The 19,018-nt window shown below is 41.2% G+C and overlaps 1 protein-coding gene across 4 annotated transcripts in view; it reads left to right on the forward strand.

Moving 5' to 3' along the window:
- MAPRE2 (microtubule associated protein RP/EB family member 2) overlaps positions 1-19,018 on the forward strand; it is a 99,412-nt gene that overhangs the window by 72,775 nt on the left and 7,619 nt on the right. For all 4 annotated transcript variants that reach the window (XM_032124787.1, XM_032124766.1, XM_032124777.1 and 1 more), the window contains 4 exons: positions 745-890; positions 2,832-3,045; positions 14,031-14,170; positions 18,622-18,780. In XM_032124787.1, the coding sequence (XP_031980678.1) occupies positions 745-890; positions 2,832-3,045; positions 14,031-14,170; positions 18,622-18,780 (659 nt within the window). The remainder of the gene's footprint in view (positions 1-744; positions 891-2,831; positions 3,046-14,030; positions 14,171-18,621; positions 18,781-19,018) is intronic.

Raw genomic sequence — 19,018 nt, forward strand, 5'->3', positions numbered from 1 at the left:
AAATTTTTCCATATACTTCCTCCTTTGTGCTGGATTAGTTACACACACACCCCTACCCTCTAAGTTCAGAGAGCTCTCAAAGTTGAACTTAGGAAGCTTACTGTTTGAGTGGGAACTAAAGATGTCAGCCCAGCTTTGAAAGCTATGGGTGGACTATGCTAGAGTCTGCTTATTTAAATGCTTTTCTCAGGAAATGAAAATTAGTAAAGATGTTCATTGCAGAGGGGTGGGAACTGACTAATATGTTTTAAGAAGCTGGAGCCTTGCAATTAATTTTTTTTTTAAATCATGGATTTAATCTCAAGTGATTGCCTTGGACTTGCTTGGCATTTGGGTAGAAGGGCCAGAAGAAAGATGATCCTGGGTTGTTTGAATTCAGGAGACTGTGGATTGAAGAATCTTATTAAGAGATTTTCATTTTCACTGTATGATTATCTTTTCATTATATGGACAGTCCTACTGTGTATAGGGACTCCAAGAACATTCATTTCACTTTGCATTAGTTGTGGTGATTCCTTGGATGCTGCACAGCAGTGCATCATGCATCCAGATCGAGTGGAAAAGAACCACTTGAATATGTCACTGCTCAATGTGCATTAGATAAGCAGGTCTTGGGTGCATAGTGTTAGGCTGAATTACAGCAGGGACTTGTTCAGCACTGTTGCTTTCTGCTAATGGCATGAAACACCATTTGGTCTTAGCTGGGTGCATCTGGATTAACGTCAATGCATTCTCTTGTTATAGGAGCAGCTTACTGCCAGTTCATGGACATGTTGTTTCCAGGGTGCATTAGCTTGAAGAAAGTAAAGTTTCAAGCAAAGCTGGAGCATGAGTACATTCACAACTTCAAACTTCTGCAGGCATCATTTAAAAGAATGAATGTGGATAAGGTAGGCATTCTGTATTTGTATTTCGGTCACTACATGTTTCAAAAGTTATATGAATTGTGTAACATTAATAAGTAGGGGAAACAAACTTCAAAACACTTGAAAATCCATTTTTTCAACTTTTGGATGGAGAACTGGAATTGCAAGTAGTGTATGAAGATGTTCTTGACCTTTCATCATCTGAAAAGGGTGTTTGGGTGTGAAGAAAGAAGTTTGGCATTTTGGCTCTGTTTAGGTACAAATTGAAAATTGAGTCCATATGTCTGCTGAGGAGATGTGCCATCTAACTCATTATATCTTAATATCAGAGATTATATTTGATAAAACACCATGTGTTGGAAATTCCTTGTCATTGGTGAATCTTAATTTTCAGATAAGTAAAATTATTGGTGACCTGCATTTCCAATGAAACAACTTAAAAATATGCTGTTATAAGTATTCCATGTTTTTTGTCTGAAGCAGGGTTTAAGGAATTTAAATAATTTGAAAGCTGGAATAATTTACCCAGTGTTTTAATAGATTGGTCAGCACATGTGATCTTGTGAAGTTGAGAATGGAAGTCTCTGAGAAAATGCTTGTTCAGACATAATGTATTTGGTTTATGCTTGAATGTGAGAGTTTGACAGACTTGCCAGTATAAATTACTGTGTTGATAAAAATGAATAATGGAAGTTACGTTGTCATGCTTACAGTTTTACACTGATGCACTACCTGTTTACCCTTTTAAGGTTCTGCCCCGGCTTTTTGTGTTGCCTTATTCTGAAATTTAAACAGTCATAATAGAGGGTCCCTTAAGACTTCTATGAAGCACTGGAAAACCCTCCTTGTTTCATGAAATGTTACGGATACTTCTGTTTACAGTGTGATTTGCTAGTGAAACATTGGAAAGACTAATGTAGTGAACATTGTCAGTTTTCCTGTAGGGAGCAAATTTACCATACCTTTTTAAGTGGAGTTAAGATACAAATGGAGCAACGTGAAAAGACATGCAAAGTGCAATGTTAATTCTTGCAGAAGCATCATAGATTTCTAAAATGCTGTACAGTTGGCTTAATCTTGAAGAAGAAATGAAAGCCCTTTTCCAGCTGAAAATTCAATACATTCAAGAGGCAATAAGGTCCACCTAACTTGGCTCTTTAATCAGCTGCAGGAAATAAGCAAAGCAGGGCATCTCTCCTGCAGCTGTGGTCCCTGTCTGCCCTCCCTCCCCATGTCTAGGAACCTTGGGTACTGTAATATTGGCTGAAGACACCTTTTGGGGGTTTCATGTCTGTGAAAAATTTCTAAGATATTGATATGGAGACATCCTCATAACCTTTCCTTTGTTTTACTAGAACTTCATAGGCGTTTAAGTCAACTTCTGCACGTCCACAAACTGTTCTATGTATAGCTCAATGTGGAAGAGAAAAAAATTACACGGTTAAAACCTCAGGGTTGGTTCATATGATGACCATGTGCTACCAAAATGTAGGTTGGTTTGAACTTCAGCACGTCTTGGAAAAGCTGCTGGGTTTTGTAGTTCAAATAGTAGGACAGAAAGCAAGAAACTTCTGTCTGGAGTTTTTGAAGAATTGTTTGTTTGTATGTACCATGTGCATTAAAACCAAAAATCCCTGGTTGGCTGAGCATAGTGTTACTGCCAGAATAGTCTCATTCGTCATGGGATGTACCCATAGGATGTAAGGGAGTACCTCTGTAGAACAGCAGCTATAAAGGCTTACATACACCTACTGTAAAGCTACTTCAAAGGCTGGGTTCTCATTGGGTTTTGTTTTCATTTTTTAAGAGCACCTGCAAATTTACCCTTTCTTTTAGGAACAAAACAATGGCAGAGGTTTATTTGTTGATGCATTTAGTAGATCTTTTTAAGTAAGTGTGTATATGTAATTTTTCTATTTAAAAATGGCAGTGACATAATATTTGATATTAATATCTACCTTTCAGGTAATTCCTGTGGAAAAACTGGTCAAAGGGCGCTTCCAAGACAACTTAGATTTCATTCAATGGTTTAAGAAGTTCTTTGATGCTAACTATGATGGAAAGGAGTATGATCCTGTGGAAGCTCGACAAGGCCAAGATGCTCTTCCTCCACCAGACCCTGGTGAACAGATCTTTAACCTGCCCAAAAAGTCTCACCATGCAAACTCTCCAACTGCAGGTATTTTGCGTCTTAAGAAATTCCATTTCTGTCTCTGAAGACAATCATAAACTATGGTTCACTTTACATAAATCCTAGTTAAAAGTTATTTCTTTGTGTGGTTGAGCCATTATTTTTACCTTATCATAGGTTTAGCATCTTGAGACAGCAGAAAATTAACATCTTGTGTGCTCTAGTTTGGCCCAGCCCCACTGAGCGTAGGGTCTCCTCCCCTGAGCCCCTCCATGTAAATGACGTGGACTCTGGTAATGTCTGACGGTGGAGACAAAGGCATTTAACCATCTTGTTGCTGAATGTGGTATGTGCAAGTGTATTCAGGAACATTAAATGGAATGTGTTCCTCTTTCACACCTCTACCTTTACAGGAGAATGCTTGCACAAGCTGATGTATTTTTTAATTTTTATGGTGAGTAAAATGTTTCCAAGTCTTAAGGGCTGACGAGAAGAGCAAAAATTAATTTTTTTTTGTTTTATGTGTGTTTATTGTTTGGGTATGCTAGTCCTCCTAACTGAACAACATACAGATATTGCTCTTTCACTAAGATACCTCAGTCTTCTAATTTTTTATTCTGTGCTTGTATTGGGTTTTGCTAGGATAGAGATAACACTTCAGAGGAGATTGGTGCTAAATTTTAAATTTAAAACCAAAAGAGTGTTGATAAGGCATGGATATTTTAATTATTGCTAATCAGTGCTTACACAGAGTCAAGGCTTTTTCAGTTTCTCACATTGCCTTGCCAGCAGGCAGACTGGGGGTTCCCAAGAAATTTGGAGGGGACACAGCCAGGACAGGTGACCCCAGCAGACTGAGCAGCTAATCCATACCACATTGCATCGTGCTCAGCACGAAAAGCTGGGGCAATAAGGAGAAGGGTGGGGAGGAAGGTTCAGAGTTACAGCGTTTGTCTTGTCAAATCACTGTTATGGGTGATGGAGTCTGGCTTTCCTGGAGGTGGGTTAATTCCTGCCTGCCCGTGGGAAGTGGTGAATGAATTGTTTGCGTGGCTTGTGTTTTACCTATTAAACCGTCTTTATCTCAACCCATGAATTTTCTCCCTTTTGCCCTTCTGAGTTTCTCCCCCGTCTCACTGCAGGGGACAGTGAGCGAGCAGCTGTGGGGGCTCAGCTGCATGCTGGGGTTAAGCCACAGCAGTGTTTCTGGAAGAGGCCAAAGGACTAAACCTGATCTTTGGTCTTTATGTAATGTGGGCATGACTAGTCACTAAGCAGATGTCATTTTTGTTAACTGAGAATTAAGTGAACAGGAGAGCAGCTAACATTTAAGAAAAATAATTAGTCACTAAAAAAGTGTTACTGGACATAGGTTTGTGCATATGGAAGTACACACACCTAATTCCTTTATTGGTTTGTCCTGGGTTTATGCTAACCTATTCCTCAAGTAAAGATTAATATTTAATTGTTTTAAATCTGTGACCTGTCCTCTCATGGGCTCAGATATGCACCAGTACTGGCAAAAGCAGGGGCAGGTGTGAAGCATGAAGCGCCCTCGCTTTTAGGCTGCCTTGTGCTCTGGAATCCTACCCAGATTTCAGTGTTCTGCTCTGATCACCTCTGACGTCAAAGTGGGGCATACTTGGCCAGCTGCCTTCAGCTCATTAGTGCTTCCAGGAAATGGGGCACCTAATAGCAGGCCAGTGCTACTCTGGGCTTCTAAAGCTTGTTTACATCTTTGTTTTGTACCATCTTGTGCGTGAACTTCTGAATTTCAGGGTCTGGCGCACTCCAATTTCCCATGTGATGTCTTGCACTCCCTTTGGAAACAGAAAATCCAAGTTCTAATGTCCAATTCAGAAATTGAAAAAGACACGTTTATTAAACACAGGCTTTACTGTGCTTGTTAATTCTTCCTACAGATGGTCTATTTTTACCAAAGTCACAAATATGTCATCCAAATTAAAGCTGTGGAGGTGACAATCCTACAGAAATTGAATAGCTACTGAAGTGGAACCAGCCAGCTGATATGGAGGATAGTGCAGTGATGCCATGTTGTGCTGTTGGTTGTATGAAGAGCGTGTCCTGTGCCTTCCCAGCCTTTGTGTGGAATTGTACAACTGAGATAGTGTGATGAGTTTTGATAAGATCCTGTGGCTGTGAGAGTTACCTTTTTCATGGAAAACTTCCTTCATTATTAACTTAAGTATTGTCCAGAAGTATGACAGGCAGGACACTAGTTTAATTGCTGAGCTGAGGATGGTGGGGTATGGATGTTACATGATGCAGGGTGAAATGAGAGTTCTGGCTTTTCTTGCTGCTTGCATTTCAGAACAGAATTCGTTCAGTGAGATGTCAGTCATTCTGTGGGTTTACTGAATTCTGGGTGAGCACAGCATCATGGCACTGATGTATGGTGCCTTTGTGCCTCGCCTCACTGCATCACAGAACCTGCATGTTGGAAGGAATGGGAGCCTTTACTGATGCTCTGGGAGGAGTTCTGTGTGCATCTGCAAACTTGTGTGTGCCTCATCTCCTGCTGTTTGGGAGTAAGTTGGGATGACACAGGAGCAAGTTCTGGGCAGCTGGGAAATTACCATGAAAGATGTGCTTCTGTACCTCTGTCTTGTGCACTTGCACACTTAGCTGGAAGTGAAGGGAGCATTCATTACAGCTGCTATAGGAGCCATAATATACAATATATACATGGCTGGCCTTCTGGGCTGCACGTGCACATTGCCAGGTCATGCTGAGCTTCTCAGCAACCAACGCCCCAAGTCCTTCTCAGGGCTTCTCTCAATCCATTCCCCACCCAGCCTGTGTTTGTGCTTGGGATTGCCCTGACAAAGGTGCAGGACCTTGCACTTGGCCATGTTGAACTTCATGAGGTTCCACCTCTCAGGCCTGTTGAGGTCCCTCTGGATGGCATCCCTTCCCTCCAGCATGTGACCGCACCACACCACAGTTTGGTGCCATTATTAGTTTGTGTGATTTGCTCTACATTAACACTGAAGCTTTGAAGTTTTAGTACTGCCTTTTCAGTTCACTAACAAAAGAAAAGGAAGCCCTAGTGAGAAAAAATAAAGAACCCAGAAGATCCTTCAGCATAATCCAAAAGGTTTTAAACAGCGTGCAGTGGACATACCTAAATGTACGCATCTGTTGTTTAGTGTCAGGGGCAAGCAGATATATGGGTACTCATTCATATTTGGGGGTTTGGCAGGCTTTAAAATATGCCTATTCTAAATTGATCAGATATATGTATTTCTAAGGGACTAATTTACTTTAGCTGCTAGCAATTTCATATGCATTTCAGGTGATTCCTGTTGCTCCATGGAGTAACTCTTCCAGTGCCCTTTGACAGAGTTTGGGGTTTGAGTGATTTAGGAGATGCTTGTTAACTATTCATAACTGCTTTATAACACTGTTCTAACAATATATTTTCAGAGGTAGACTAAGATATATGTCCTTGAGTTAACAAGTGGTCACATCCCTACAGACTGCTATGAAAACTTATCCAAAAAGGTACTGGCATGAGTTAAAATAGTTTTTGACATTTTAATCTAAAGCTTGACAGGACCCCTGGTATCAGGTAGCTGCTTCCTGTACCTGTAAATGGATATTAACCTGTATATTAACTCTATAAATGCAGAGTGTGGTCTTGATTTAATTTGAAAAATAAGCATGTTTAAAACAACCCAAAACTCAAGAAATCTAAAAATGCAGCGGGTTTTGTGTTAATCGGTGAGCAGGCCAGCAGCCATAGCCCTTCCTGTTCCAAAGGTGATCCTACTGGGGAGTCAGCGCAGGTCAAGGATAATGCAGCTCGGAAATGGAAGCATAAATAGGTCCCTGCAACTAATCTGCTGTGCCACCCCCGCGTTGCCTTGTCCCCTCCTTCAGAGACAGAGCCGATTTGTGGCTGGGCTAACGGTGGTGCCGTGGGTGGATGGGTTTGGTAACATGCCGCACTCTGCTTCTAGAAACAGCAGGAGCAGCAAGGATTCACCAGGTGGATGCAGCTCCCGGCTGGGGAAATGAGGGTCTTCTCCTCCTTCAAGGAGCAGAGCCAGCAGCACAGACCACTGCTGTAGGTTCTCTGGCAGCAGCACTACAGCTGCTTTTAGATCTAATGCCCTCTGCCAACCCTGAGCTGACTTTCGATCTCCTACAGCCTCCGCTCTTCTCTAATGCAGTGGTAAACAGCCTACTGATGTAGAGTAAAAATTAGGATTAAAATATTAGGGCACTGTTGTTTGTGCCACTTCTAATGCTCCCTGCGGGAAGTAGCGGAAAAAGCTCCATCTGATCAAAATTGAAAATAGTGATCAGGTTGCAAGGATTTTAGCTTAGTGTCTTATGTAAGTATTCCTGTATGTCACAGCAAATCTCCGTGGAGCACTCTGGTGTATGTAGTGGGGTGTCAAAAATACATGGGTAAAAGACAGCTTAATAAAATTAATTATTTACATGTAAGCTAAAAATGTGAGAGGTTAGATCTGAAGACTGTTAGATTTTTTTTGGTTTGAAATATTCAGTGAGAGCAGGATGACTAAAGCAGAGCTGGAAAATACTGGAGAATCACATGAGGGCTAAAAATACTCATGCTATGACAGGGAAAATAACCAGGGCAGAATGAACTGTTCGTGCATGAACACATTATGTATAATGTGCCATCGAAAAGCCAATTGCACAAGAGAAATACTGATTTTCTGTAGGGAAATGGTATATCCTGCTGTGGCAGATGTGCTGTAAATTAATTTTGAGGGATAAAAATACTCAGCAAAACCTGTCTTTATTTTAGCAGCTAGTGATACAATTAGGACTCCTGGGAGACTAGAGCACTCCTAATGCTTTTTTTTGCATTCCACCAAGACTTGCTACCTTTTTCCCCGGTGGCAGGCAGTAGGTGTTGGCAATGGCAATCTCTGCTCGCAGTGGTGCGGTGCTCCGGGACAACGTGGCAGAGCTGGAGAGGGGAAGAGCTGCAGGGTGACAAACTGAAAGTGTTTTCATCCCTAGTTCATACAAGGCCAAGGAATTGTACTAACCGATGGGAACAGCATGTGCAGTGACAGTGCTGGCCTGGGAGGTAAAGTGGCTCAGCTGTAATACAGACACATCTCCCCTGCCAGCATGAGGAGAATTTAATTTTTAAACCCACTGAGCTCGAGAATTTAGACCAGGAGGCAATGTTCCTTTCAGTGCAGGAGCCAGAGCCTTTTTTCAAGAGAGGTGATTGTGTTTGGAACAGCAGTGGTGAAAATGGCTATCTTAATTTTCAGTGTACTGTGGGTGTGGTTTGAGTGTCTGTGTTGCACAAATATTTGCACAGTCTTTCATTTTTCAACATGCATTTTTTTGCAGATTTTTTTTCAGATTTTCCTTTTGAGACTGCTTTCTCCTTATAGCTAAGCAAACAGTGAGATTTTAGAAAATGCAGGTTCTTAAGAGCATTTGAAATTTTAAATTGTATTCTTCTGTTAAGCCTGTGTGGAATGGTTTAATCCGTTGAAGATAAATGTTTGACTACTTAAAGATGTTTCTAGAGCAAATAGAGGTTTCAGTTGAGAACAAGTAGTAGGTGTTGATTATTTTATATCTAGAGTAGAGTCTTCATTTATGATGGGGGAAAGGCTTTGGTTAGTTCTCTTCTATCAAATATTGTATTAAAGACGAACTGACAGAGTCATGCCATCAATAAAAACTTTTTCATTTGACTAGTGGACTCCATTGGACTTTCTTGCTTGGATAGCTCTGTTGAAATTATGAAAATTTCAAGTACTCGTACACACTTCTCCTTGCCAGCTGTCTGGCAGAGAGGGTGAATGTAGAGCTCACCAGGTTGTACTGGACCAGCAACAGTGAAGGTTTGGGGAGCTCAGGGGACAGAAGGGTCCTGCCAGCCAGGGGAAAGTAGTACCACGAAATAATTAGGACAGCTGCACCCGCAGTATGTTGGGATTTTGAAAGTTGAGTCAGATTTTGTCTGAGGTGATTTAATTCCCCTTAAGCATCATTTGTCATCGCTTATTCCATTAAGTGTCCCTAAACTGAGCATTTTCTTGTGTCCTGGTGTAGCTACAACTGTGTGTGTGAATATTAATTCATCCACTGTTCTCACTCACTTGGTTTAAGCGGGTGGAGAGTTTTTCTTTAGCTTGTGAAGAAATTACTGTGGCCTCTTGTTGGGTTTGGTTTTTCTCCTGTGGCATGAGTCAAGAATATTCATTTTATGAAATCCTTTAATTTGACTAAAATAGACAGCGAGTGATTCCCAAATTCCACTGAAGCAGTGGTTGTGTGGGCTCAGCCACGTCTTGTGCTTGTTCAGGGCTCCCATTGCTCTCCACTGCTCTCCACACTCTCCTTGTGCACATCCACACTGTATTCATGCACGTGTTTTCCTGAAATTTTACATAATTATTTAACAGCATACTAATTACTCATATAGCTTCAAGGAGGATTTCTCCCTAAACGTTAAGTAGGTCTCTTGTCCACAAGACTGTGCCTGTGATGCAAAGAGAACTGGAATTTGCAGCCTAGCTTTTTTGTACCCAAACCTGCACAGTGCCAACATCCACTGTTTTATGTTGCAGAAGTTTACATCTGTTTGTAGAACTTACATATTTAGCAAAAAGAATAGTGAAGCTGAAACTGTGTGGGATACGTTTAATTACGGTGGACTGACTAGTAATTGTTTCTGGAGTACCACAGATGGGAAACCTCTAATGCACTTCAAAGCTGACTCATCTTAATTCAGTACAAGAACAGAATAATTTGTCTTTCAACTGTGAATTTACTTTTCTCATCTCTGTGAGTATTATGTAGGTAGGTACAAAAAGTTACCCAGGTCCAAACTGAAGCAGCTGCAATACTGTTTACAAAAAAATTCTTATTGGAGTCCTGCCTTGACCTAAAATCAGAGCATGCTGTCACAGAAGTTCTCACAGAACTATGGAGGTGGGAAGACACCTCTGAGGTCATCCAGTCAAACTGCTCTGCTGAAAGCAAGGTCATCTTGAGCTCGTTGCCCAGGACCATATCCAGTCATGTTTTGAGTATCTCCAAGGTTGGAAGCCCCTCAACCTCTCTGGACAGTTTCCTCCAGTATTTGATAACGGTAAGAGTGAGGAAGTTTTTTCTTACGTTTAAATGGAATTTCTTGTGTTTCATTTTGTGTCCATTGCCTCCCATCCTTTGGGGACCACTGAAGAGGAGCCTGTTTCCTATCTTCTTTGCACCCTCTCTTGAGGTGTAGATAAGATCCCCCCCGAAGCCTCTCTTCTCCAGGCTGAACAGACCTGGCTTTCTGACTTGGCTCATGGGTGAGATGCTCCATTCCCTTAGTCTCTGTGGCTCTTTGTTGGTCTCTCTCCAGTTCATCCATGTCTGTCCTGTGCTGGAGAGCCCTGGACTGAACCAAACATTCCTCATGTGTCTGGCCAGTGCTCACTAGAGGGGGAGAATCACCTCCCTGAGCCTGCTGGCGATGCTCTTCCCAATGCAGCCCAGGAGGCTGCTGGCCTTCCTTGCTGGAAGGGTGCTTTGCTGGGTCATGCTCAACTCTGTGTCCACCAGGACTCCCAAATCCTTTTCTGCCACAGTGCTTTCCAGTCTTTTGGCTGCCAGCACTGGGGCATGGGGATGTTCCTTTCCAGGGAAGGGCCCTGCATTTCTTTTGAACATCAGCAGTAAGCTTGAAGAGGAATTAATAATGGCAAACAGTTATGGTGCTGATTACAGTGCAGTTCTCTCACTGATGGGGGAGCAGAGATGATTATTTGATACTTTTTACATAAAATACCTGTATAAAATTTTGTGCTTTCTCACAATGTGTAAATGGGTTATATATAAAAATATTTTCATGAAAGGTATGTAGTTGGAAAGAATTTAAACTGCTTGGATTATATAGTCCCTCTGAACAGTGCATTAGGAGTTATTCCATTATTGCACTAATTGACTGCGAAACCATTGCTCAACACCCAAGTCATTCAGTCTATCAAGGTCTTTCGTCTCTGTTTAGATGTCTGGCTGTTACAAGTACTTTTCATTACTCTATCAACCAGCATCCTTTAATTATTTTATGAAATTAGGCTTCTGCTGGAATGGAAGCTTACCTCTGAGCTGATTATAAAACTGATGCCTCAGAACAAATGTGCAGTAAAGGTTTTTTTTTTCCTCCAGGAAATTTAAAATTAGAAATCCCTAAGCGTTCTCTGTTGCAATTAAGTTCTATCCAGCTGTTGCTGGTACCTTCTAGCAGCTAGTTAGCTGGTTTTTATCTGTGTTACTCAAATTGGGATAGCATGGTCATTTAAGAGCTGATCAAAAGCAGTGCAGCAAAAGTCGAGTTCTTTTGATTTGTCTGGACTTTATAAAGCTTAGTAACACTTTGCTGTAGAAATTCAAAAGGCTTTGTTGTTTTCAAAGGAGGGCAGAATATAATGCCGTGTATCAGTGCTGCAGACACTGGGGATGGGGTTTGCTCAGCATGCTCTGGGGGGGCACCTCAGCTGCAAATTAGAGAGAATACCTAGGGATCAAATGTTTGTGCCTGCTCTGTCCTTAGCTCTCTCTGTGTCAGCTTTAAAGCATTTACTTTTCAGCTGATACCCTGAACCTGCATCTTGTAGTTGTAGAATACAATAAGAAGTAAATGTTGATGCTTTGGTCATTAAATAACTTGAGACCCAACTGGAATGCTAGAGTCAAAGTGATTTTATCTCATGTGTGTGTTTTTCTTGCATATTTTGACACTAGTTTTCTTCTGTTTATTGCTAAACCAAATGAAAATTATTTTACTGGCTTTGAGAACATTTTAGCAATCCTGCTCTGGAGCAGCTGATTTTTAGTTAGTCAAAATATGGGCTGAACCCCATTGAAGGCAGAGTGCTAAAGTTTAGGTGATTTCATAAAGAAAAATAGCAGCAAAAGATCTTGGCATTTTTAATGTTTTTCCACAAATGATTTATTCTTTGCTGATCTAAGTATGATGTGAAAAAAAGTTTCGTTTCAAACATATACACAACACTGAATTTTCCCAACTTTAGCAAGCCTGTGTACTATATCTGAAACGTGCTAGCGAAGAGTTTGTGTATGCAATTGACATGGAAGCTATTGGAGTCACCCGTTTCTGAAAGAAACAAAACCAAAACAAAAAGCACCAAACAAAGGGGAAAAAACCGCAACAAAAACACAAAAACCCCACCAGTATGGTTTTTTTTCTTATCCATCTTATGTTAAAGAGCATAGAAAAGGAGGATGGCCATCTTGCACAGAAATGTTTACACATGCTAACTGGATTACCAAATTGTTTGTTTGTGTTCTGTTGGCATTAGGTGACCCAGTTAATACAGAGTTATCCGTAGGGGTGGGAGGAGATGCTTGCTACAGAGGGAGGCCTGTGACTACATCAGGAAAGCTTAAGCTTGATTAAATAACCCATTGCTGCTCTCCTTTCCCATCACTTTCCAGCTCCACCAATGAACCACTGTCACAGTTCTAGGTCAGTGACATTGTGAGCTCCATGGTCTGGACATATGGACAGCCCCACAAGCTTTCTCTTCCTCTCCCTGCCTCCTTGCAATTTCTTCCTAGTGATGGCTTTTTTTCAATGCATTGGGTTTACAATGGATTGCTTTATTAAAGCATTGTCTGACACTGGGGATACATCATGGAAATGACAACTTAGAACAATTTGTAGTGTGCCATAAACCAAGTAATCCTATGGGAGGAGCAGCTGGCGAGGTGTGGGGTAGAAAGTGGCTGCTGAGAAAGCCGGGGCAAAATCCCTCTGGAACTGGTGAACTGCCAGCTCAGAGCTCAGCTGGGAGCTGGGTGCCTGCTGGATTAGGGCTGTCTCCTGTGTGGCTCAGGCTTCAGAGCCAGCAGCATTTGATGGTGGAGGATGGCATGGAGCCTGTCAGCACGTTTGGACAACTGTGCTTTGCTCTTTGTAGGAAACAGTGATGAACGTGGGTGCTGCCAAGCAGGACCTCTGAGTCACATGCCTGCTTAATAAGTCAAACCAAATAGGCCAGAGAGAGGCTGGGTTTCTGTTTCGTCTTCTTAACCAAACCAGTTTCTCTATCAGATGTCTGTCCAGTACATCTCAAATTTATTCCTTGTTGGAGGGACTAAGGAAAAGGGCGAGTCAGAGTGCAGTGCTTGTGGGAGCTGCGGCAGGGGGAGAGCTGTGAGCCAGGCACTTGTGTATGGGCTGAGCGACTGCATCAAACAGCCAGCATCAAGAGGTGGAAGATGGAGAGGCAGAGCAAGGCGTGAGGAGCTGGCTGGGAGGTTCCTGTGAAGGCACTGCAAACCCTTTCACACAACTGTTCCTCTGCTGTGGCATTTATGTGCCAAGTCACTGCAGCAAAAGAGTCTCTGTACGCACCCGTTACTTGCCGTTTTTGCTGATGAAGATGTTGCTCCATATTCTTCTGGCAGATCTGCAGTGCAAGTAATTAAAAAGAAATAGGAAAATCTAAGGAGATCAAAACACATCTGGTCGCTGTGGCCAGCTGTGAGTTCACCAATGGGTTTAATTCTGCTCTGAGTTTCAGTGCCCTTGTCTCAGGGGTGGTTTACATTTGAAAATGAGAAAAGCACAGATGCAGTTTAGCTGAGTTTATTTCAGCTCTGTCTTTCTCCAGGGAAATTGAGGATAGCTATGTATGTTAAGTAATGGGCTGGGGGCACACTCTCTTAATGGCACATTTTTTTTAAGCTGAAAGCTGCTCAGATCTAAGGGAACTTTATATTATTGGTTTGATGTTGTTTATTTTGGTTTTAGGGTTACCTCACTCTCAGTACCAAACTCAGATTGGTAGGAAATGTGGTTTTTCCTTCCCCAAGGTATAACAGCAGTGGAATTTCCTCTACTGTCATCTTGAAGTAAGAGAGAGGATGGATGGCTGTAAAATCAATACCTGTGTTTCCTATTACTGCCTATTAATCAGGTTAATAGGAATGCATTTATTATGGAGATCAATCTTGTTTATTGTTTACTTATTTATTGTGGTTTTCAGGTGCTGCTAAATCCAGTCCAGCTTCTAAACCAGGATCAACACCTTCTCGCCCATCTTCAGCAAAAAAAGCTGCACCAAGCGGCTCGGCATCCAAATCAGACAAAGATTTGGAAACTCAAGTCATACAGCTCAGTGACCAGGTAAATTTGCTTTAGGCACAAAAGTAGATGCATTCATTGTCACAGGCAGGCATGAAATCTAATATTGTCTTCTGATGAATGATGCTCTCCAGAATTACAAAGGGACAAAAGTGAAATAGCTAAGCTGGAAAGAAAAAAAACAAAAGCGATTTATTGTAAAAAATAATGTCTGGCAGAGGTGAGTGATGTTTGCCAGTATTTTTAAATTATGATTTTAGGAGTGACAGGTATGTCTTGCTGAAGTATGATAATTTCATTAGATGTTGAAATATATCTTTTATTTCACTTGGATAGGAAAAATCCAGATAGTGTCTTTGCTCTGGTGTATTATGAATTTGAAAGAAATCATTTAATGTGCCATTGTGGAGAAAACAAGCCTGTTTGTAATACCAAGGTGTTAAGAGATTTACAGCTAAATTGAGACTAGAGCACTGTGCTCTGCTTTCTGGAAGGAAGGTGTTAAGAAGCTAACACACCATTTTCATTTAAAAATGCGATCTACCTTTCTGAGTCTACCTAGTTATAAATAATGTTCTGCAGTATAATTAATAAAGCATCGATATTTCTGTAATGTTAGGAATGTAAGGGCTTCATTTCTGTTTATGCTCTGGAACTTTACACCGTTCTCTCATTTCTGGACTGCAAGAGTGCCTGCACTGGACAAGAATAAATACCTGTATCTGACTTAAGACTGTGCTGTCAGAATGGTGTAAATGCCACTACTATAAATGAGGCCTGATCTGTGTATTTGTCCTTGGTGAGGGAAGATGGAAAGGAAAAAAACTCAGAGTTTGAGCTGCCTGGCAGCTGTATTGAAGAAGCAATTGTTATTCTGGATCAAGTATAATTTTCCACAATTAAGGGCATTTCAGTTTCAGACTTTCATTGACCTGATCAGCAAAGATTTCAGTTTGCTGGGGCACTGTTTGCAAGTTCTTGATCAGTTATACACTGAAAGGTGGTGGATGGATAGCCACATCCCAAACACAGCATTCTGCAGATTGAGGGTATCATTCTGATCAGCAGAGAGCATAACAGGGTCCACCAGCCCTCCAAATGGACTCTAGATTGGTGCTGTAACAGAACAGTTTTTAAATGTTGCACAGGGAATGGATATATATATTTTTAATGGAATCTTTTTTGTTTGATCAATGTCAAGTGGAGTTCAAACGTCAGCTTAATGCCACTTAAACCATGACATTTGTACTCAGAAGTCAGAATGTGTTTGCTTCAGGAAGGAAGAGTTGGTTGGCATCTGAGCAACATCAAAATATTTGATCTTTACTGCAATAGACAGTCATTATCACATCCACTCTTAACATATTCCTAGCACGTTCCATGTGTGAAAACCTTAAGCTTTATATACAAATAACCCTGAAGGAAAAACTGATGATTTCCTCCATCACCAAAGAGAAGAAGAAATTCTGAGGATTTGAAAAACTGATTCTTTAATAGCTAGTTTTTAAGAAACATCATCTAGCTAGAATGGTCTGGAAGGCTTTTTTTTTAAATGCTGACAGCATTTGGCATCTCATTTCCCACTAATGGATACTTGTAAACCATGGGCATATTACACGAGCCAAAAAAGCTATGCTGCAAGCAGCTCTGAGCCAGGTTCTCCTGACCCCCAGTGTGAACATGATGGAAGAGCCAAATTGCCTGGTTTTTACTACTCTACAGCAGTTGTGGAGATGAGGGCAGCAGCCACCATTACCCAGTTTCTGTCTTGATTATGAGTAAGAAGTGCTGAATTGTGTCTTGGATATCATGGTCCTATGTGGCTGTAATAGTTTTTTCATCCCTTTCATGGATAGCAGCCAAGGGAGATGGAAACATCTGAACTTGCATGCAATTTGTAGCAGAAAAGTTTAATTAGTGGGGATGTCTGGACACTCTGTTTTACCATAGTATAGCTTAATGAGCTATTTGCAATAATTGTAAGCCATCCCTAACATTTGCCAGTTTAATGGCTCCCAACAATCCTAAAGGTTCTCTTAAAATCATCTTCGAACTGTGCCAGTAAATTAAACTCCAGAATGAAATTCTAAGGAGTGTCACTCTGTACTGGGACTTGATTACCCATAGCATTAAAATAACAAAGTGGTCCCTGTTGTGTCTTTGGTCTGTGCCAACTACTGCTCTCCTGAAGAGTGTCTGAGTGCAGCTGAGATGACAACACAAACCAGGGGCCATTACATACAGAGAAGGGACTTTTACATATGGAGAGTGGTCCCAGGAACTACTAGCTGTGTGTAGTTTCTGAAAACAGCACCATCATGGGTTTTTGCCTGCAGTTGTGCTTAATCTGCAGCCTGGCTCTGCAGCCCTGTGAGTATTCATGCTACCAGTAAGTGCCATCAGAGAGAAGACCAGTCAGTAAGAACTTCTGCCTTTGCACTCATTAACTGGGTTGCAGAGGGTGACTTTTGGTCCAGAAACAGAAACATGGGAGAAACAGAAACAAGTGTCAGCCTTTTGGCAAGTTCATGGAAGGAAAAAGTGGGATGCAGATGTGCAAAGTATCTGAAGAAATACGGATTCACATGGCCCAGACAGGTAGCTGGTGTGTAACTGAAGGAAAGCATGTCTGGTTTGGTTATAACAATGGTTACTGTATCCAGTAGCTGATTAACTCCATGCAAATGTACATCGTTTAATGATTTTGTTTCTTTAAGCAGTGTGAATGTGATAGAATGAAAACAGGAGAATGTCTTCATACTAAATAGGTCAGAAGGGGAGATGGTCTAAGCTATTAGCTGCCAGTTTTTCAGCTGAAGTTCGTAGTTTTCCCAAGCTGTAGCAAGCACAGAGAAGAGATCTGGAAGCAGTTACATTCTTGTTCTGGTTGGATGCAGGCATTGCTCTCAAGCAATATGCTGTGGCAGTTCCAGAAGGCACATCCTAAGTATGAGGTCTTTATCTATAAACCAGAATATTGTAAACTCTTGTTTCATTTTGCTATTCCTACTTTTGTCAAAAAATAGTTAATTTTAAGGTGACTGGTCATTATATCCATCATGGATTCAAACGATCAAGGGAAGACTTGAGTGTCACACTCAGGCAGCTGGTTAGAAATGAATTAGTACATAAATGAGATGCTCTGAGATCTTGCTCTGCTAACAGGTCAGTTCTGCTGCTGGATGCCTTGAGAGTGCAATCAAAGGTCAGAAGAAGGTATCACTAGCTCAGCAGTCATGGAAAAACAAACTGAAAGGATTTAGTAGGCTGTCAAAGCATTTTTTGAACTCTGCTGGTATTTTTACTAGTGAAGGAAATCAATTAACTTCCAGTAGAACTGGCAGCACAGAAGTTTCTATTAAATTGTATCAGTTCACTGAAATGTAGTCTGATAAGATTTAATTTATTTAGCATGTTTTATTTAGAGAATCATTTGTATAATTGCAGGCTCTAAAATGTGAATGCTAATTTGGCTGTAATTGGATGTGATTGGGGTCAGTGTGTTTACTGTAGACAGCTTCATCTGTGATTATTTCTGTTGGTTTTTATACTGCTGTCCTCCAAGTTTCCAAGCCACTTTGATGTTATCCTGATCGTGTATGCCCCGATAGACAGAAGTTTATATGTCATGCTACCACAGAGCTGTTCTTTTTAAAATACATACGTGTAAAAATATATCGCGACATGTCGTGATTTGTACAAAGCCTAATCATTAACAGCTGTGTTGCCCATGAATTATTTGCAGCAGTCCTAGTGGTGAAATTGAGGCTGACAGTGTAGCTTGAAGACTCCTGTGAACAAGGTTGCAAAGAGAAAGGTACTTGGCATTTGAGAGAATTTGTTGGTAGAAACAGCACATCAGCCAGAGCAGGGAGCCCGAGGTGCAGCCAGTCATGGCAGCAGAGTGCTGAAACACAGGTCTGTAAAATCTGGTAAGTGGGGAGGCAGAACAGGAGAGGTGGAAAACCAGCACACCAATACCACATTTGTAACTAGAGGACCTTCTAATTTCCTAACTAGACTATTTCCCTTTATGAGCCCTTCTGCTAGTTTTGTGTATTTTTAGTCAAGGAGATACTGTATGTTTCCCAACAACGATACATTAATCCAGGCAAAATAATGCAAGTACTGAGCTGAACGTTTTATTAGTTACCACTACATGACACTGCTGGCAGCCCAGTTAGGAGACACAGCTTAGGTAGCCCTGATTTCTGAACTGCTGCTTTGGGCTTCAGTATAAAATAGTGCTGAGAAAGTTGACCTTTAAGGATCAAGGTTAAGATGTATCCAGAGGGAGTAATGGGGGAGCCTGATCTACTGTTCTCTAATGGGGTATGGTTCAATTTAGCACTGAAGAAAGAAAATTGGACTTCATTTTAAGCTATAAAATTGAATAAGTATTTAAGATTGTTTAGCATACAAAATTTTAGACTGAGTTGTTTTGTCTGCAGTGTACCTCAAAACTGATGCATCATGTCTTGGTTTATCTGCAGGTACATTCATTAAAACTTGCACTTGAAGGCGTGGAGAAGGAAAGGGATTTCTACTTTGGCAAATTAAGGGAGATTGAACTTCTCTGCCAAGAACACGGGGGAGAGAATAATGACCTTGTCAATCGGCTAATGGAAGTCCTTTATGCTTCAGATGAACACGTAAGTTGAAGCTTAATGGTTTTTATTTCAACAAACCATCTTAATTTTGTAAGATTTTATTGGTTTAGTATTGGGTCATATCCTGTATTTAGGCCAACAGAACTGTAGCAGCTAGGATTCCTGTGACTCCTCCCCAGAAAAGAAGTTTGCGTTTGCAATTGCAAACAACAGACTTTTTAGCTTGGGGAAAAGATTCAGGAGGTTGGTTGCTTTTCACTGCTTCAGTGGAGTTTTGCAT

Source organism: Corvus moneduloides, chromosome 1 (assembly GCF_009650955.1).
Source record: "Corvus moneduloides isolate bCorMon1 chromosome 1, bCorMon1.pri, whole genome shotgun sequence".
Classification (NCBI taxonomy): Eukaryota; Metazoa; Chordata; class Aves; order Passeriformes; family Corvidae; genus Corvus; species Corvus moneduloides.